Here is a 21495-nt window from a genome sequence, read left to right as displayed (position 1 = left end):
TTTCCTTCTGTAGGGCCTATTCCGAATTCCCCAGTCGATGGCATGAAGTACCAATTCTGTAAGGTTGCTTTTGCCTGGGAAGATTTCACACAAATCACAAAGCAGTTAGAAGGGCACAGTATTCCATTTTTGACAGGTTGCATGAAATGGAATGCAGGATGGACCACATTGGGGCCATTTAAGAGCACAGGTAGTTATATATTACAGACAGGAAAACACACAGAGCTCTATGGAGGAAAGCCTTTTAACAATACTTCTCAGTGCCTCCAAATAAAAGACAATTGCATGTCTTCCAGGGACAGCTTGCAGTTTTTATCTTCACATGAAGGTCCCACGTGAGGTTTTACAAGGTTGTTCACAAAAGCCTTCTGGGTCAAAGTATTATATGCCCATAGCGTAACCATAAACTGATGGCTGAGAAAACGACTGGTCAATTTCCTTAGAAAAATACGATTATCAGTAGGAGAAGAAAAACTAAAAGAAAGAATTAGACAAAGATCAGTAGGAATGGAACATTAAGCTTTAGAGGCATTCATCTGTCTACTGGGGGCCTCCTGTATAGGGAGTGGAGTGTGAGGGAGGCCGCAGTTAATGAAAGCTTTCCGCACTGGAAAATATCCTGACAGTACATATTCCTCGCATTTTTAGGGCTACTATTGAAGTAATCATCTTTGTTCCCAGAAATGCTCTTCCGGGGTGCTGAGGACTAATCATCAGTTCAAGACAAATCATGAAAAGAGATGGGACAAGAGGGGGACATCATAGCAGGGAGGAGGGGGAGGCTCGAGGCCTCTTTAACCTATGAGCTGTTGAACTGTGAAGCTGCATGAAAGTGAGGAACCCGGCACCCTTAGCGGTGGGTGGCTGACAATTAGGAGGAGGAACTTGTCAAGTGTAATTGGCATAACCTACTCACATCAGGCTTTTCAAATATTCCTATCATGCCAAACTAACTCCCTCCCCACAGCAGCCTGCGATCCTGCGGAGTGGAGGCTTGGGTGTTGCTGAGGCACAATACATGAGCTACCACCTGCAGCAATGTGGACGATCAGGGCTTTGTCTTACAGATGCTTCATGCAGCCATATCTGACTTTTTGAACATTGATGTGACAGAGAAGGCCTCAGTTAGAAAGCCCATCTTCAGTATTTCTCTATGAGTCTTTCCACAGTGTGCTCCATCAGAGAGAGACCCTTTTCACACTCCTGGGAGAGTTGGGAAGAAGGAAGACACTTTAGAGAAAGGCAGACCTGACTGCTTCACTTACAAGTGGATCATGTGACCTTGGTCTTGCTGTTTAACCTCTGTTTCCTCACCTATAAAATGAGGGGTTATATTTCTACTTCAGGATGTTGTTGAGAGGATTAAATAAGCCAATGTAATGATGGACTTACTTAGGAGACTGACACAGAAAACTAAATATAATTATTTTATTATTACTATCATCATCATCATTACAATGTTACTATTCAGTTACTCAGTGCTAAAATGCCCTTTTTCAAGCATTTCATCCTTCTATTGCCCATTCATTCATATATTTGCTTACTCAATAAAATTTGTGAGCCACTGACAAGTTTTGGCCCAAATGGGGAATACAAAGATGCTGAAGCATGGTCCTATTGGCAAAGGATTTGCCTATTGTCTGGGGAAGTAAGACACTTCCTTATCTTCCACCTTCTGCCAATCCACTTACCAGTGTAATCAGTGTGGCCTTTCTAAACTGCAATTTTTTTAATGCCTCTCCCCTGCTGAAAACCTATTCCTCTTGCAAGACCCAAGTTTCTTCACATTGACAAACTATTTCTGTAAGAGTCAGATAGTAAATATGTTTGGCTTTGTAGACCACAGGCTGTCTGTTATAAGTGCTCAACTTTTTCATCAGAGCATGAAAGCATCCATAAATAGATGAAGAGATGAGGCTGGATATGGCCACGGGCTGTCGTTTTTGGATCCCTGGTAGCCCGTACCTGACACATTTCTGCCTGCCTCTTCAACTGAGTAACTCTCTTCTTTTTATCTTACAACATATGCAGGCTTACCAAATGCACAGCCCAAATGTGCCACACTTGCTCATTTGTGTGTCTTTGACTTACTCCTCTCTGCCTAAAACACCCTTCTCCCTCTTACCTGGATAACTCAGGCGCATTTTCCTGGTTTTTGCTTAGCTATCCATTCCTCCAGACAGCTATGTCCCCCTTCCCTCCACTGCAATTATGTACCACATATTCCCCTAACGTGCTCCTATTTCTGCCACCACAGTAAAGCACCATTGCAGTGCCTGTTCATTAGCTTGTCTGTGTCTTGAAATAGACAGCAAGTTCCCTGGAGGTAGGGGAAGGATATTATTTATTTATTTATTTATTGTATTTCTTTTTAGTTCAACAAGCATTTAGGGAGCACCGACTTCATGCCAAGCACTGTGCAAGGTGGTAGAGATTCAGCAATAAACAATAACAAGTGTATTGCCTTTTCTTAGGGAAGTGGTAAAACAAAGCATAAGCAGAGGATTAAATAATACCAAACACATACCGATGTTTAAAAGTCTGCTCGTGTTAAAAAATGGAATAATGGGAGCCGGGGTGGGTGTGTACTAAAATGAGGAAGCCTAGTTAGTGTAGTCGAAGAAGATTTCCTCCTTAAAAAAGAAAAGAAAGGATGAGAAGCCCTTCATGCAAACCATGCGAGGACAGAAGTTTCAATTGAAGGAGACAGACAGCATGAAGGTCCTACAGCTGGAGGGAGCTCAGTTTATTTGGAGAGAGCCAGAGAGACTAGAATGCAGTAAGCTAGAAGCTGAGCTCAGGTGGTTAGGGAAATATGACTCCTTTATTATCATAGTCCTGGGTACTTGTAGTGCCTGCAAAGTAAAAGGTGCCCACTCAGTTACTGTTTGATAACTGTCTTAGTCATGTTTCCCAAAAGGAGATTCTGAGACAAGAATTTTGGTTCAATAAGTTTATTTGGGGAGCAATGGTGGGAAGCACAATGACAAGTGGGCAGTGGGATGTGGAAGGAAGGAAAGCCAGCCAACGATGTGTGGTGAGCAGGTTGCTTCTGTGGGAAACTGGGGCTCAGTCTCAATGAGCACCCTCTGAACACACCTCAAAATTGTCCCCCAGAAGGGCAAGAGCATTGGAGATTTTACCCACCAATTTCCTTCTCACACTGTTTGAAAGCTGCCAGGGAATTAGCTCCTGGGGACATCTACCTTGCTCCAGTCTCAGGCCAAGCACATGTATGCTAGCTGTGAATATCCTTGGCAGAGAAATTCAGGTATGTGAGGAAGGAAGTCTTTGGTGTGTATGAAGACTGACCCCCTGAAGTTGCAGCTATCAGCAGGGCATCAACAGCCTCTGCTATAATAACTAACTAAATAAGTGAGTAAATAATTGAGTGGATGAATGAATGAATGAATGACTACACCTAATGGAAAAGGAGTGAATCAACAAAACAAGCCCAAAGTGAATGAAGGTCCCTGGCCCAAGTGAGTACCTTGGTGGCAATGGAGTTGTGTAGATCTCCTCCTAGTCCAAATTTAGAGGCAGTATGTTCATAGCCTGGAATTGGCCATGGTGGAAATACTTGCACTATGGAAATTAGCAAATGCTATAAAACACAGCTTTATTCCTGGCAGATTTGTTTGTTGGCACACTCAACTTAGTGGTACCAACTACTTGGTCTCAGTCTCCAAACTGAGTGGTACCAACCACTTGGTCTCAATCTCCCAACCCCTTACCTACCAGTCTCCTGACTCTTGTTTCTTCCAGGATTGGTACACGAAGGTTGTGTACCAGGCCTTGGGAGATGTCCCCTCCCTGACTTCACTGCAGACCAAGCATCTCTACAAGTGCCATTAATCAGCCTGATTTTCTGTCCTCCTCCAACTTATTGCATTTAACTATGACTTGCAAATTAACCAGAAGGATTAATATCATCTTTCATTGATATTCCATGTGTGGTTCTATTAGCACACAAGGATTGAGCTGCTTGCCCTCTTTCCAGGGGAAAACCTTTGATGTCACTAACTGCAAAGATATCGTTACTGCTATGGGTGATTTTGGTTTATGGATGACTATTAAGCTAGAAAACACAGGACAATTTTGTTCTGTTCCACCTAAATGTATTTCTAATCAGGCTGCATGGAAGGGGATTCTCTGTTGGCTGGTTTTGTCAATTTTGAGAGTAATTTTTTGTAAGGAACAGAGCCGTAGATCATCTAAGACAGTAGCGAAATGAGAGTTCATTGCAGGTGATTTATTTTGGTCTCCTGAACTCAAGGGAGGTGAGTGATTGGGCCAGTGGTTATGATATTGATTATATTAGAATGTGCTGGAGGGTGAGGTGTCTGCTTTGTTTGAGGAGTATCAGGAGCTTAAGAAAAGATGGGAATACAGAGGTTTTATAATTCTACTTGAATGGGTAAATGGACTTTTGCCCCTGGGTTACACCTTCAATGTCTGGCAAGGTGAGCTAGTGCACCACATTATCAGAAAGAAGGCACTGTGCTGGCTGAAGATAGATGTGTGGAGCCTAGAATTTGAAGAGCATAGCACGCACACACACCACCATGTCTTTACATCTCTCATCAACTTGCTTATAGTATTACAGAGTCAGCCTCAAATGGAGATCTGTCTCTCTAGTTCCTCTATCTCACTTATTTCTACACCAACCCCCTCACACCGTCCCCTCAGGATTTTCTCACTCCTTAGCCTTCCAGGTCTCACCCCCAGTTTTCATTCCATCCTGGCTGTATAACAGAAAGTTATTCTATCTTTTCTGTCTCTCCAAAGGGGAAATTGTCTACATTAGGAATTGGACTTAGTTTTGCAGAACTGAGCATCTGCAAGACAAGCCTTCTCAGCTGCTAGCATTAATGGCCTCTTGAGCATCAGTGGTCAAGCAAGGAATGCCTTGTCTTTTTATGTCTTCCAAGGTCCTCCTTCTAAATTCTTCCACCCCGCCAAGCATAAAAAGTGAAAGAAAGGTAGGAAGGAAGAAAGAGAAGGAGAGAGAGAGGAAGGAAGGAGGAAGGGAGGGAGGGAGGAAGGGGGGGGAGAAAGGAAGGAAGGAAGGAAAGAAGGAAGGAAGGAAGTGAGGGAAGGAAGGGAAGGGAGGGAAGGGAGGGAAGGAAAGGAAGGAAGGAGGGAAGGGAAGGGAAGGAAGGAAAGAAGGAAAGGAGGGAGAGAAAAAGGAATGAAGGAAGGATGGGAGGGAAGGAAAGAAGAAGGAAGGAAAGAAAGAGAAAAAGGACAAATCACCTACTCTGCTTTGGTAATGAGCTTCCAGATATGTGTTTATGAGACACTCAGGAGAAACATGGAGAACCTCAGGTCACCAAAGCACCCATGGTGCATTTCTGGGTGAAGAAGACTGGACCGTTTGAGAATCAACTCTTACCGATGTGGCAAAAAAACATCATTCTTCCCCCAACCATAGAGCTAATTAGAATACTAACTTGGGAAGTCTAGAGACCCAGGATCCTACTTTCAACTCTCATTTTTTTTCGGGGCTTCCTCTCACTCATCTTCCAGGTCTTAGCTTAAATGTAACACCCCCCAGGTATAACCTCCTGTCCAGAATAACTCCCCTCCAAACGTGAAACACAATTTGAGATTATTTTATTTGTATGTGCTTTTTGGTTGTGTCTCCCACATCTAGCATTAAGCCCCATGGTGGCTGGGAAACTTCCTTATCCTTGTCTTTTCTGTGACTGTTTAATTTTTCTGTTCCCCAACAGCTGGCACATAGCAAATCTGTCATTAAACATCCAACGATTGAAGCACGTTATTCTTGATTTGGTAGATGTGGGAACTGAGGTTTAGAGAAGTGAAGTGATTTGCCCGGTGTCACACAGCTAGGAAATGGGCTCAAGTTTAGGTCTGCCTCACCCCAGCACTGCTCTGCTCCCCCGTGTAAGGAGAAATGGTTGGGCGAGTAACTGGGAGGGGAATCAGTGGGAAGATTTCTGAAGTCCCCTCCCACTCTTTCAAGGCCACACCTAGAAAATCTCAGGCCCCTGGAGAGCCTCCAGTCCCCTCTCCTCACTGTGTCTTGATGTATTCCAATTACAGGACCAGGCCACTGGCTGATTTTCCCTGGAGGAGTTGATTTCACGCTCCAAAATACAGAAGGATCTGACTCTTCCAGTGTTATACAGACATCGTATGTTCAATCCTCACCAAACCCATGTGAATTTAATATCAATCATATAGTATGATTTCCCTTTAAGCAGCTGTCATGCTCAGGGTCAGGTTCCTGCCCCAGCTGAGGGCAGAGGGGAGTGGGTGGATGTGAGGCAGGGAGCTAGAACACTTGAGAGACAGCAGGTAAATGAGACATGGCTTTATTCAGCAGCTCTCTTATCAGCAGCTTACTTACACCTTTATCTCAACTGTCTGCTCTGGCTCTGCGGCTCCTCCCAGCAGCCGGCTCCCATGCACAGCTGCGTGGCCAGCCTGCAAGGCCAGCTCTAGGGTTAGCAGCTTAACTCTTTCTCTGGGCACGAGCAAGCCGAGCCACATGCTGGCTCCCCACTGTCCATCTGCCAGATAGTCATTCTCCCTTACAGGGATCAGTAGCTTCACTTTTTCTCTGGGTGACTGCACCTGCACAAGAGCCATGTTGGGCCCAAGAGCATGTCAGCAGGGCAGTTATACCTTTTCCAGACAATAGCGGCTTTGAGCCAAGTATAAGCTTACACAAACAGGGTATATAACTAGTGGAGTATGCGCCTGCACTCTAAACTTGCTAAGTCATGCAGGCCTGGATGTCTGCCTCAGCCTGTTCGTTGATCAAAGTACATCCATATACCTTACAGCAGTGAGGACTATGGGGAAGGGAGAAATGTAACCCGAAAGCCCATAGGTATCATATTTAACTCGATTACAATGCCTTGTGTTTTCAGAGCTCAAGAGAAGTAAAAAGAAAAAATGTGGTGTATGTGGTTTCAATAATCACAACACCTCCCTTTCCATGTATCTAACATTTTGAACTAGTTAAATACATAATTATCATTCCTTCTTAAGTTTATTATATGATGGTATTAGTAATACCTTACTGTATATAAAGCACTTAATATAAGATGAAAAGTCAAGGTAGTTTTTTTATAGCTATTAAGCACTGAAATGGACAAGATTTGTTTTTATATCCTTCAATTCCAATTTGCTACATTTTAATGTCTCAAGGATTTTTTTGAATGAAGCATTTTGAAACAATTATGTTATTCTACCATATCTTCCCTATAGGAATAGTAAGCTTCATGCACACATGCCTCACAACATTGTTGCCACTAGGAAATACGACCATGTATGCTAAGTCCTGGACACAATACTTGGCCCATAGTAGGCACTTTAACATGGCCACAATGTACAATCCCTTCTTACTTTTATGTGCACAATTGCCTATCACACACTTAGGACTCCTGCACCCAGAAAAATGTAAATATCACACAAATCTCTGCATGAATTGGAAGAGGGTAGCATGTAAATACATATTCCATCTCACTTAGTTTTCTCAGCGATTCAGAGAGACATAGGGGATATCCCTGTTTTACCGATGAGGAAACTTGGAAACAGAAAGGGCTATCTCCATTGCCATGGCATGAGGCTTTGGATTCCATCATTCCATTCTTTCTTATCAAAGACGCTATCTTGATGTGACCCAAAGGGTTGGGACATCCAGTGCTGGCTGATGAAAACTAGAATTAAGCATTGAACCATTAAAATCACTTTCTTCTTATTTCTATTACTATTAGTAATATTACTAATACTAATTGCTTACAGGAAGAGAGCATTTGGTCATGAGGAGTAAACAAGTCCACACTGGGGGCCTAAAGATGGGGTTCCCTTCAGCTTCAGCATTCTGTGTCTCAACCCTAGATTGTGGAGTGAGCTGAAACAGCTTCTGCATGCTTCATCAAATCCTGTGCAACGAAAGCTAACAAAGTTAAAAAGATCAGTTTTTCTGGAATGCTTGGATGTTGGTTCACTGGGGCAGCCAGCCAGACAGATTTGGCTAGGGATTAAGCCTAAATTTCCTATTTTATGGCCTGGAACATCTTATTAAGGAGCATCTGCTATTTACAGTAATATTCGTTAACATTGATTGAGAGCTTACGCAGTGCCAGGACCTGTTCTAAATGCTTTCCACATATTAACACATTTTACTCTTACTACAATCCTTATATCTTTTGGTCAAGTTCTTTCCATTTTTAAAATACAGATTTTAAAAACCAGTCACTTAAAACTGCCACACACACGTACACACACACACACACACACACACACACGTGACTCACAAAATATTGCTTTGCCTGTGAAGGTTTCACAGTGCCTTGTTATCATCAGCCAGTTGTTTCCTATGAAAGTTAAATGGCCAATTGAGACAAAACAATTCTGAGGCTTTTTTTTCTACCCCTGATTAAGATTGAGGTGGCAGGTGTTATAGATAATATTCATTTCACGTTCTGAACTTTCTGGAAAGACCTGGTGATCTTGCCAGCTCCAGCAGCCTTCTTGTCCACAGCAACTGTCTGTGTCACACTGCAAATAGCAAAATGACCCAGAAGAGTTAACATCAATGCTATTTTTCAATTAGGAAATCAAGGCATGAGGAAATTAAGCAGGTTTCCCAAAGTCACATTCCAGAGCCCTTGACCCCAGTTGATTTCTGTGCAATAACTCCTCCCACTATGCAAAATGAGCTAGTGTTTCCAGTAGTGACTCCAAACTATTGTAAGAAGCTGAATTCCAAAGTTAAGATAAATTGGAATATTGCAGCATGTTAGTGTTAGGTGCATTTGATCGACTTCCTTTAGAAATGAGCAAGAAACTCTTTTGAGCTTAGCCAAATTATGAAATGAACAAAGTTTAGCATTTGCTTATGTCCCCTCTTAGGCCATCCTGTCTTCCAAGTGTCTCTTCTTTCTAGGAGACTTCTCAGAGTCCCTGCTCCTAATTAATGGTGCCTGGTTCCCCACAGATTCACATTCTACACCAGGATAGACTATGACATTAACTGTTGAAACTTTTAATGGTTGACTTAGAAACAGCAACCAACACAGAGATGTAACCACCAGTGAAAGTTGGAAGCTGAAATATACTGAGATCTTGTGCTCTAAAATAGCACCTCTTAGAAACTCACCTACTCTTCTTCAAACTCTTAGCTCTAGAATTCTCCGACCATGACTTTGAAATATTGATATATATTATTCCAAAAGACAAATCATATTTATGGTAGAAAATACAGACAAACAAAGAGAAGAAAGCAAGGATACACCCCCACATCTTCCTACCTGGAGACATCCATTATTAACTAGTTGGTATAGTGCTTTCCAGGCCTTTGAATATGGGATTATGCCTCTGCCGTCTGAGACATGACAGCTCTTTACACACTCAAACACAGCTATTTTGGCTTTGTCTTTAATTATTCTCCAAGCCACATTTCTTTCACTTGCCAGACAATTCTTTTAGACACCACGTCCCCAGTCCTCACTCCATTCTACCTTCATCTTCCAGCTGAACCAAGTGCAATGCTCTTCTTCAGAAGGACCGTAACTTCCCTCAATCCAGACATTAAGTTCCTTTTGAGGAACTCATTAGAGCAACATCATCCTAATTACTGCCTTCTATTTGTTTATTTGTTCTCCACAGCTTTTTGCAATCTTTGCATTTGCAACATGCGGTGGCTATTCCGGAGGCCTGCGGCTGAGTGTGGACTGTGTCAACAAGACAGAAAGTAACCTCAGCATCGACATAGCGTTTGCCTACCCATTCAGGTAGGGAATGGTGGTTCATGCTTGCTAGCCTCACAGGGGGGTCTTTCTTTCTTCTGTGCTTTGTCTCAGAAAAATGCAGTCTTCCAGGGACTTCTGGGTAAACAGAAAGTATTCTGCCTGCACCCACGGAATGCCCAAACACAGTGCCCACTCACCACCTAGTGTGGGCACTAGGAGGATTTATGAGTTGTGCCTTCAAGACAGAATTGACTCTCCTCGAAAAAGAAAAAAACTTGCTACAAAGAGAAGGAGGGAGGGAAAAAGAAAGGGAGATTGGAGAAGTAATTTTAAAATACGATCAAATAAATTCAAGAAATATTTTTAGCACTGTGCCTTTCTAATGCACATTTTGAATCAACAAGAATGACAGATTGTTTCCCAAATACATTTGACTGTAGAAACTTCTTTTTCACTGAGTATCTGAGAGGATCTGTATACTATGGAACACATTGTTAATATTTATATATTAAGTGTATATATGTGTGTGTGTGTGTATATATATATATATAAAGTGAACTGTTCCTAGTCTAAGACAAAGATGACTCAGTTCATAGGTGATGAATCATCATAGAGAGGTAGCATTGATACCAATATTCTTAATAGTTTTTAAGAGTAGAGCTGACAAAAGTTGCAAATACCTTGCTCAAGTAGATACTCTCCTAACTAATTAATAAAAGAGTAGAAAGCTCAGAGATATTAAGCACGTAATCCCTGGAAATTTAGTAAAAAGTGCTGTGCTGTGCTGTGCTGTGCTGGTGGAAGTGGACATGCAAGTGCTTGACTTCTGAAAGCTCTGGACCAATCCATTCGCTTCTGGCGGAGAGTGGCCAAGCCAATGCATGCTTTCAGATTAACATGCAGGATCTAGGACAGGAGATGAAAACTGCCAATGGCCGGGCAGCAGGGCTCGGATGCTTGGTAACATTATACATAAAATCGTAAGCTCAGCATGGCTTCTACAGTGATTTCCCACTAAGAGATGTGGCAGGAGCAGGTAACTTAAAAGTCAATCTCTCAAGATTTAAAAGTCAGCAAGTCCCTAAACATTGAACTACCAGAGCCCAGGACTCTCAGTCGTTTCCTCAAACTGGAGGAGAGCAATCAAGAGACCTATCTGAACTAGAAGAATGCCTGAGCTGGTGTGGCAGTGGAGAGCAGGGTAATATCTAGTTTCATAAAATCCCTGCTTAAGGATACAATGTGAGAAGACACTTCAAGCACAGTTTCCTGCACTGGGCTTCTTTAATTTCTTCCCAAGACTACAAATTCAAATGATTGGCCCAGTGAAAGGCAACTAGAGAAATTAGATCAAAATGTATTGCTATCTATAGCAGCCTCCCCATTTAAAAGATTTTTACCTGGGTTCTGAAACAAATATAATCATTATATTTTTTAGTAGCACAGCTTTTCTTTCTAACATTATCTCACTCAGAAGCTCCATGTATAAAATAGACATGAGTCACTGAGAAAGTTGGAGCAGGAGAAGAAGGGAACTTAAAGCCCCCAGCCAGTCCTCCTCAATCTTCTCCCTGCCATACACCTTGCCCACTCCCCACCGTACAGACCCTGTAAGATCTCCTGGGAACCCTAGGTCTCCTAGAAACAATTTTAAAACCACTGTTCTAGGATTTAGCTAGAAATCGTTTGCCACTTTTCTTAACACATCTTACATTTACTGTCTACTGTTAAGGAATCAGTATTAGCCAATCTCCTTTTACAGAATGTCTTGTAGTTTTGCCCCCATTAATGTTCATCTAGGAGATATACACACCATTCCAAAACAGCTTAATTTACTAGGGTTGCAATTTCAATTTTACATTTCTATATTTTAACATGTACCATTATCCATGTACATATTCATAACCTGTACCATTATGGGGAAAATCTCAGTAATAAGCCAGGATTTGTACAGACTATTATGAAGACATTTGTTTCAGAAGAAGTACGGTTAGCAAGATGCTCGTAATATAAATAATTAAAAAGTAAAAAGTGATAATATCCAACATTATAAAGGGTGGAGAGAAATGTAGATTCTCACATGGGTTGGAAATAATGTATATTGATAAAGGCTTTTTGGAGGACAATTGGAAGTAGGTATCAAAATTTAAATGTACATTCTATTTAATCCAGCAATACAATTTCTAGATATCTACCTTCAAAATGTTCATATAAATACACAAATATATGCATGTAATGCATGTAATATGCATGTAATGATGTGCACTGCAGTGTTGTTAATAATAAAAGACTGAAACAAACCTGAATGTCCATCAGCAGGAAGCAGGCTCAATGAATTATTTACATACGTCTTATGCAGAAGTTTTAAAAGTGAATGTACAGATATAGAAAGATGTTTAAAATGTATTACTAAAGAGAAAGTAAGTAGCAGCATGTTAAGAAAAAAATATAATAGTAAATGCACAATATAATTTTAAATTTATGCACCTATATGTATATATATATATGTGTTTGTAAAATATAAAGTCTGGAAGGATACAGACAACAGTTAACAGGGATTACTTCTGGGGAAGGGTGTGTGATTGGTGTGCAGAGATCATACATTTACTTTTAACTCTACATACTTTAGTATTATATGAATTTATTAAAATACACATATGATACCTTGGTAATTTTAAAAACACTCTTTAAAAATGAGTCATCCTATGGCTTCCAGTGAGATGAAATGACAAGACACAGCTTCTGGAGAGAAATAACTTATAGGAACCCCATCTGAAATTCCAAACGGATTGAAGTAGATGAAAAAAATCTGCATTTTCAAGGTGAATGGCAAGAAGCAGCTGTTGAGACAACTCAGCAATTTGAAGTAGGAGATTATAAAAGCATTGCTTATGCTTAAAAAAGTTATTTTCTTCTAAAATGTCACAAGCCAATGCCAATGATTTGATGATAATCTTAGAAATAAAGTAAGAACATTCAGTAGCTTTTAACTCTTCAGTGTATTTCAAAGACCAAAAGGACAATAAACTCAAGTCATTTGAACAAAAAAATTAGTTTATAAATGATACATCAAAGGAAGCAACTTAACCAGTTATCAGACACATATTTTAGGATGTAAGATAATGTCAGTGTTAAAAATTCTAGATAACTCACAAAGTAATAATGTGCTGCTTCTAATAAATATGCCAAAGTGCATATCTCCTTTACAGCACCATATGTATGTATGTGTTCCTGATTCCTATCAGAAATAATTGACATCCAGCAATGTATCATTTTGTTATAGAAATAAAACATTTGTCACCTTATCTTCCTTATTATTTGTGATTAAAATGAACAACTATTACTTCACTGTTTTCTCATCTGCAATAATATACTAAATTTGGTATGAAGTTTACTTGATAACTAGGAGAAGAGTAGTTCTAGATTCCATATTTTTGGTACTTCCTTTATGCATAGAAGTGGAAAGTAGGGTTTCTCATTTTAAGGTACTTAATATATTTGTAGAAAGCCTACTCTAGGAATGCCAAGTAACATTTTGAACTTATACATGAATAAAAGATAGAGAAGGGCAGAGTTGAGAGGTTAGGGGGCTATAGGAACAAAAATTTTCATGGCAAAGGTAAGGGAGAAGGGTCAGAATGATGAATGAATAAACAGACATACGAACACTTATTGCAAGGGTACAATGTGCCAAACACTGTGCTTGAGATATATTAGATTATGCAGTCATTACACAGACTCTGTGAAGGAGGCTACTATTTTACTGATTGAGAAGACTGGGCTGAGAAAAATTTTGTTGACATCACACAGAAATTAAATTTAAACTTTTGGATTTCTTAAATTTTATGATTTGAATAGAAACAAGAAGAAAGCAAAGTTCAGACTGTTTGGAGCATGGTGATTACAAAAAAAATTTATCATGGACTAAAGTGATAAAGTTAGAAAGGCCATTTTTTTCCCTGATTATAGAAGACCTTGAATTCCTTATAAGTTGAATAGGAAGAAGGAGTTAAAGATGACAAAAGGAAAATAACAGGGAAATCTATTTTGAAGTACAGAGTACAAGTTAGGATTTGATCATGCAGAGTTTGAGATACTTGTTAGAAGCACAGGGGAATTCTCTATCAGGGAGTTTCACGTTAAACCCTACGTAAGATGAGAGAGGTGAAGACTGAAAATGAAGCTTTAAGAGTCATCATCATGAAGTCGCATCTGGATGAAGAGAGGTCACCAAGAGAGGCAGAATGGGAACTATGGAGGATGCCTGTGTTTGTAAAAAAATGAATGAAAGGGGTCACTGAAAGAGACTAATAGGAGAAGAACAAATGGAAAAGAAGTTGGATGACCCAGAAAGTTCAGGTTTTTCAGAAGGTAAGAAAACTTTCTGCACATGTATCCCAGAATTTAAAGTAAAATAAATAAAAACAGAAATAAAATAAAATATAAAAAAGAAAACTTTATGTATGCTACCATTCAGCAGCGTTGAGTACCTCAAAGAAAGAAAGGAGTGAAAAACCAAGAAAAAGCCATCGAATATAGTTAATGATGGTTATTAAAAGCTTTCATGGGACATTTCAGTTGGAGAGAAAGTGTGTTGAGCTGTTGGGGAATGGAAAATAGAATTCAGTATATTTTCTCACAGACCAATACAATGCAAATTTTGAAGGACCCTAATTTGCTTATCTTAAGCCTTCAAGATATGATATTTGTGAAGAAAGAGACTAAGTTTGTTAATGGCCTTCTAATAGAGAAGGTGCTCACCTCTTGTTTCTTGGAAGTAACCAGCTCATTGAATGACATGATGATAAATTTACGACCTTGGTTGAACAAATAACTAATAAAAAAGATTTTCAGTTTGTAAAAATCTTCCTTCATTTGAGAACTAAATATAGGGAATCACAGAAGATTTACAATAAAAAATAAAGTAGTTGTTATGTCACTTCCATGTCTTGAGACCTTATCAAGATAAAATTATTGTTTGCTGTCAATTTTAAGCATTATTTTAGATATGAGATTAGTAATCACTGTTCTAGATAATTAGCAAAATTGTCTTTCATAAATTTTGTTTATCCTCATGCCTCAGCTTTCTGAGTAGCTGAGATTACAGATGTGCACCACCATACCTGGCTAATTTTTGTATTTTTAGTAGACACAGGGTTTCACCATGTTGGCCAGGCTTATCTCAAACTCCTGACCTCAAGTGATCCACCTACCTTGGCCTCCAAAAATGCTGGAATTACAGGTGTGGGCCACCACGCTGAGCCACAAGTCCCTATGACTGTTAAAGGGCTTTCTCTCACCACTGGAACCTGCTTGGTCTATAGGCAGGGCAGGCAAGAAATGCTGGGGAGTAATGTCTCCTGGAGCAGCCCTTACACAATGACAAATGTGAGTTGGAGGATAACGATCCCAATTTCCTCAACCCTCATGTGGCGTAACACTAAGTCATGTACTATACCATTTCCCAGAGGCACCAGCAGGACAGAATCACCCACAGTGCAAACGTGATCATTAACACACTTTTCATTACCTTTTTTACCTTTTCTGTCTCACTTCTCCACTGCCTTATTGGTGTTTTCAGAGCTGAATCCTCTAAGGAGTTGCACTCAAATCTTGATCTCAGGGGCTGCTTCTGAGAAGTCCAACCTAAGACACTGGCATTGTGTGAGAACATTAACATCTTTAAAGAAGGTAGATAGATGAGTAGATAGATTGATCAATTGCTTGATTGATCAATCGATAGAGTAAATCCCTACTTCTTCTCACTCTAAATCATATTATACAGTATTACTCATTCAAAAAACAAACAAACAAACAAATAGCTTGGTTGGAAATCAGTCACTTCAGTTCACAATACTTCCCCTTGTGGTTTTCAGTTCAGGTCTCATACAAAGCCATGGTTGGTTTTCTCCATCCATAGAATCTTAGTATATATGGTAGGTTTTTCCCAGTTGGCAGTCATAGTAGGGTGTCCTTCATTGTCAGCTTCAGATTTTCTGAATATCAGATGATGGCTGAGATTTTGGAGGTGCTGCATGGGGCCTCTAAAATGAAATCTGGTTAGGCAGTTTGTATTTTAGATCAGCCCATCTCAAATACATTCTCCAAATTTGGTGATAAATCTTACAACCTTTCTACTCAAAGGTTTGGGTAAACTACAAAAACTAGTTATATTTATAAAGATTATGTCATAACTACTGCATCAAAATGTTAACATATTTATTTCTAGGTGGCAAGATTATGAGTGAATCAAATATTCTTTTCACACTTGTACAAACTTTTTTACAGGGTTAAAGCTGAAGCAATGTAGTGTAGCTTAGACTCTAGAGACAGACTACATAGATTCAAATCCTCCACTCAGCTACTTATTAGCTGTATGATATTGAGAAAATTGCTTATCACTTCTGTTCCTTATCTGTGAAACAGAAACAATGTTACCTATTTCATGGTATTGTTATAAGTATTAAATAAGACATATATATATATATGTATAATGCTTAAAACAAGACCTGGCATTCAATACATTGTCTTTTAGCATATTATTTTTATTTCATTATCAAGTAAGGGCAATTAAAAATCAACTAGAGTGCTAGAAAAGATATTTATTCTGGTTAATTAGCAAAATTACCCTTGAGAAAACAAATGACCAGTTTACTATATTTTACCCAGAATGGGATCTTCCCCAACCCTGCTTCTGCCTGTATAAAACATTAAAGGGTGCACATATTTAACTGTCTCTTGATTAACGTGCTTTTAACTATTTAATGTTTATTTGGGTTGCCCTAGGATGTATTACTATTAAGCCTTTTTTTAAAAATTTAATTAATGGGAGAATGAAAGCTCCCCCTCAAAGTGACAGAATGGAGAACTCTTAGTGGCACTAGCATAATCCTTGGGAGGTTGGCATCGGTGGAGTAGGAGACTGAGACTTAGTCTGATCTTTGTGATCTGTGAAATTCAATTCAATGAGAGGTTCCACATTGAAGGAAAGGAAAGCCAGTGCTGCTCAGCTGGGCGCTGGCTGAATAAGCACCATTCCCCTGCTCATGACTCTAGCCACTTGCTCTGTCATTCCCCTACCCCTGTTTGGAACACGGGGGCAGGTGCAAGTAGATGCCAGGAAAGCTGTGGCGTTTGGGCCATTATCAAGTAACGCTAGCTCTGCCAGGAAGAAAGCATTTTGTCCCTAAGATGCGTAGCCAAGAGCAGTGATGAGAAACATTTTTTATTTTTTTGTTTTTTACCATAATAGCCAATTTGGGGAAAATAAAAGTGTGAAGGGCTGCAATTTTTTATATCTTGTGTCCAGGAAATGCTGCACTTGCAATTACATTTAAGTATTCATTTATTGTTTCTCATTACCAAAGGGTTTCACTCTTTTTGCCTAAAATTTCAGAAACTTTATAACTACAGTATCTCATTCTAATGTTTTGCCTTAAAATAAACTTTGTGTATGATGAGGCCTGATGGTGCTACAGGGCAGAGACTTTGGGAGACTTAGAGGTGGTGTGGCCAAAGGGCTAATGGTGAATCTCTAGCCAAATCCAAATTCTGCTGCCTAGTGGATGGGCAAGACATAACCCCCTAACTGGTAGTGAATTGTGCAGTGGAAGCATGCTTGGCCCATAACCTTATTGGGCCTCAGCTTCCTTATTATAAAAAGGCAATAATACCAGTACCTTCCTTACAGTGTTGTTGCAACCATTCAATTAGATAATATGAGTTAGTTGTGTAGTAAAGAGTCTGGCACACACTGAATGTTCCCTGAGTTGCTATCATTGTTGTTGTTGTTATTATTAAGGGAGTCTAGTGAAAGAAATTGGCATCAGAACTCAGCTGTAGACCAAGTATGACAGTCTTGTTTGGAAGTTTCTGCAGTAAAGAGAGGAGCTATCATTTGTAGGTAATGTCTTGGGGATCACAGAAAATGATCCAAATATGCGCCATGGCTGCTGGCATGAAAGCGGTTAAATGAAAAAAGTTAGTGAATGACAAATTAGTCTACCCCATCTCCACCCCACTGTTCCCCACTCAATCTGTATAATTGCAAGATTGGAACGCTTTTGTTGCAACACTTCCCCAAAAGGAGAGTGGTGGTGGGGAATTGGGTAGAATGGATATTTTAGTTTGAGTTTCTGCAAAAGCACATATTGAGACCAGGATTTGAGTGCAAGTAGTTTTCTTGGAAGGTGATCCTGGAAGCACCAGTGAGGAATGGGGACATGAGACAGGGAAGGGAAGAAAGCCAAAAAAAAAGTAGATTAATTGGCAAGATACCACCGTTGGCAACTGGGGCATCTAAGATTTTTAGGAAACTGTGGGCAACATGCCCCAACAGTAAATCCATCTGGCAAGTGTTCAGGCTGGGTAATTATACCCCCAATCCTATTTGTCACTGGCCAAAAGCTGCTCCTGGGGGTGTTAATTCCCTGGGACTGCATGCAGACCTAGCATGTGCGTACAGCTGAAGAAAGTCTTCTTGTAAATTCATGGATGCTGACGTTAGAAAGCCATCATTGTATACAAAGATGGTGAGAACAAGAGAGATACAGGTAGGCAACCAACAGCTTCTAATACAATAAGGAGACCCTTCAATCACTTTTCCTGATCTGTGAATGACCCCATCCTGTATAATTTAATTATTCTCATTAATTTTTTATTAAGCACCTGCAGTGTATAAGGCCCTGAATTCTATAGGCACTTGGTATGTATTTGTTGGTGAAGTAGACATGACTGCTTCCCTCACAAAATTTACAATTAGTTGGAGATGGGAGAAAGACAAAGAAGTGAGAAATATAAATAAATACATATATATGCATATATGCATGTACATATTTTTACAGTTGTAATTTCTATGAAGAAAATGAACATTGTGTAGAGAAGTAAAATAAGTATTGGTGGGAGTGGAGAGGATCAAATAATACATACTCAGAGTGAACATCGCTTAGAATGTTCTAAGCAAAGAGAAAAGCATGGGCATGGCCTTTAGAGAGAAAAGACTGGAATCTGGGGGAATAAAGAGAGACTCCTAAGTGGAGCGGGGAGTGACATGAGACACCAAAGAGGCAGGGATGCAATTCCAGTAGGTATCAGGTAATGGTAAAAGTCTTGAGAAGAAATTAGGAAGGTTAAGGTATAAAGAGAGAAGCTGTACTATTTTAGATTAGCTGGTTGGGGGAAAACCTTGCTGGTGAAATGAAATTTGAGTGCAGACCTGAAAGAATTAGGAGAGGGAGAGCCTCAAAGATGTCTGAGGGGTATATTCCAGGGAGAGCAAAGGACAAGAGCAGAGGCCTGAAATCTGAGATTGGGGAGAGTTTGAGAACCAGCAAAGAAACCAGTTTTGCTGGATTGGAATGAGGAAGAGGAGAGGTGCAGGAGATGAAGTTGAAAAACGAGGCAAAGACTGGATCCTGTAGGGTGTTGTGGGTTCATAGGAGGAAACTGAATTTGATGTTGAGTGAAATGGGAAGGCATTGGAAAGGAGCCATATAATTTGTTTGTAAAAGATCTTGCTTGTGGCTAATAAAAGTAAATTCACTTAAGGGTTCACGGAACAGGGGTGAAGTCAAGGCGGCCAGTAAGGAGGTGGCTGCAGCCGTCCAAGGAAAAGATGGTGGTGGGTTGGCCCAGGGTGGAGGCAGCAGAGAGGGAAGGCATGGTATATAGCATGCCACGTGTAGTCTTCCATGCCTCACTTCCAATGGTAATGTGCATCCACAGCCCAGTCCTGTTCATAAGTTTTTCCATCACTTTTCTCAGTGATGTTGGGCAGCGTTGGACAGTCTAGGGACCAACTTTAATATTTTAAGTTTCTTGTTCCTGATTTTGTTTCATGGGCATCCCTTGGACCCACTAGGTTTTTTGTTTTTTGGGTTGTTTTGTTTTGTTTGAGATGGAGTCTCACTCTGTCACCCAGGCTGGAATGCAGTGGTGCAATCTCAGCTAACTGCAACCTCTGCCTCCCTAGTTAAAGTGATTCTCCATGCCTCAGCCTCCCAAGTAGCTGAGATTACAGGCAGCCACCATCACACTCAGCTAATTTTTGTATTTTTAGTAGAGATGGGGTTTCACCATGTTGGCGAGGCTGGTCTTGAACTCCTGACCTCAGGTGATCTGCCCACCTCAGCCTCCCAAAGTGAGGAGGTTACAGGTGGAGCCGCTAGTTTTTCATCACTGTGTGAGCAGTCAAAACACAAGAAGACAACCAGCGGATTTGACTTGAATGATGAATCTATGCAATTCCATTGAGATGTGTTTGGGAACATATTTCTGAAGACCAGAAAGCAATAAGAAATTTATGAAGTAGATAATAATCCCACTTCATGGAATATGATTTTAAACAAGTCATTGCCCAAATCGGTAGGGGTCCATTCAGGAAAAGAGAGCTCATGCCAGGTGGTTCAATTACAAAACGTTAATGTAGAGAATTAGCTACAAAGGGTTTCGATGATTTGGAAAGGGTCCTTGAAGGAATCTGAAGATTAGCAATGGAGGGAAGCCACCCCTAAGGGTAGAGCAAGGATTGACAAAGAAAAGCTGTTGAGTTGAACTTGCTGGCCCCCTACCTGTTTGTATATGGCCCACAGGTGAAGAATGGCTTTTACATTTTTAAAGGTTTATGTGTATATGCATATATATAATTTTTTTTTGAGACAGTCTTGCTCTGTCACCCAGGCTGGAAGGCAGTGGTGCCATCTGGACTCACTGCAACCTCCACCTCCTGGGTTAAAGTGATTCTCATGCCTCAGCCTCCCGAGTAGTTGGGAGTACAGTGCACACCACTATGCCCGGCTAATTTTTGTATTTTTAGTAGAGAAGTGGTTTCACCATGTTGGCCATGCTGTTCTTGAACTCCTGATCTCAAGTGATCCGCCTGCCTCGGCCTCCCAAAGTACTGGGATTACAGGCATGAGCCACCATGCCCGGCCTAAATGTGTATGCTTTAAATGCTACATAAGTACTCACAAAATACTATCCTCAATTTTGCCTTTTGACTCATAAAGCCTAAAGTGTTTACTCTCTTGCCCTTTTTTGTTTTTTTAAAAAATGTATTGACTCCTAGGCAAGAGGCATGACAAGAGGAAGTGGTCTTGTTAGAGCCCAGGGTGGAGCCTGTCCATCAGAAGCTGAGACTATGGTGAGTGGAGGCGTCCAGTGAGTTCAGCAACCAAGGAAGAGATGCAGCTGCTATGAGAGATGCTCACCAAAGCAACAAGAGAAAGGGTGGAAATCCCCTAGTTTTTCCCTTGCTCTAACCCTCCAGTCTCCCACCAGAGCTTCCTAATGGCTGAATGTAACTGGAAGCCAGCTGGACAGGATCAGGCCCCTGACTGAGATCCAGAGCAGGGGAGGAGTAGGGCATGGGATCAGAACAACCAGATGATGACTACCACAGAAACCCTTGCTGAACCTCAGTTTCCTACAAAATGAGAAAGCTGGATTTAAGGCTTCCTAAGAGAGTTAGACCTCTAATTCTATGAAAATACAGAGAAACAGTAGAACTTGACCTTGGCCGGAAACCCTGGTAGTGCCCCAGCCAGTGCTGCTCTAGAGAGAACAGAGGGAAATGTAAAGACTCAAAGCATTAATTTATATAAGACTCTTTCAACCTCATAGGGCTTGCTCTGAAGCTTGTTCTATTTAGGTAAGATCTGAACAGGCTTTTAAAGACCAGGACTGGGGCACTTATTGAAAATGATTGTAGGTTATGTAATCAAGGCTGTTGTTTCTGTTGAGCTCCCATAGGGAAGTGACAAGCGGC

The 21495-nt window shown here is 40.5% G+C and overlaps 1 protein-coding gene across 3 annotated transcripts in view; it reads left to right on the top strand.

Moving 5' to 3' along the window:
- Positions 1-21495, top strand: part of SYNPR (synaptoporin) — a 340575-nt gene that overhangs the window by 197914 nt on the left and 121166 nt on the right. For all 3 annotated transcript variants that reach the window (XM_009238830.4, XM_009238832.4, NM_001135469.1), the window contains 1 exon segment: positions 9649-9773. In XM_009238830.4, the coding sequence (XP_009237105.1) occupies positions 9649-9773 (125 nt within the window).

Source organism: Pongo abelii, chromosome 2 (genome assembly GCF_028885655.2).
Source record: "Pongo abelii isolate AG06213 chromosome 2, NHGRI_mPonAbe1-v2.0_pri, whole genome shotgun sequence".
Taxonomy (NCBI): Eukaryota; Metazoa; Chordata; class Mammalia; order Primates; family Hominidae; genus Pongo; species Pongo abelii.
The sequence above is the reverse complement of the archived record's forward strand: the minus strand, read 5'-3'. Positions and strand labels throughout refer to the sequence as shown.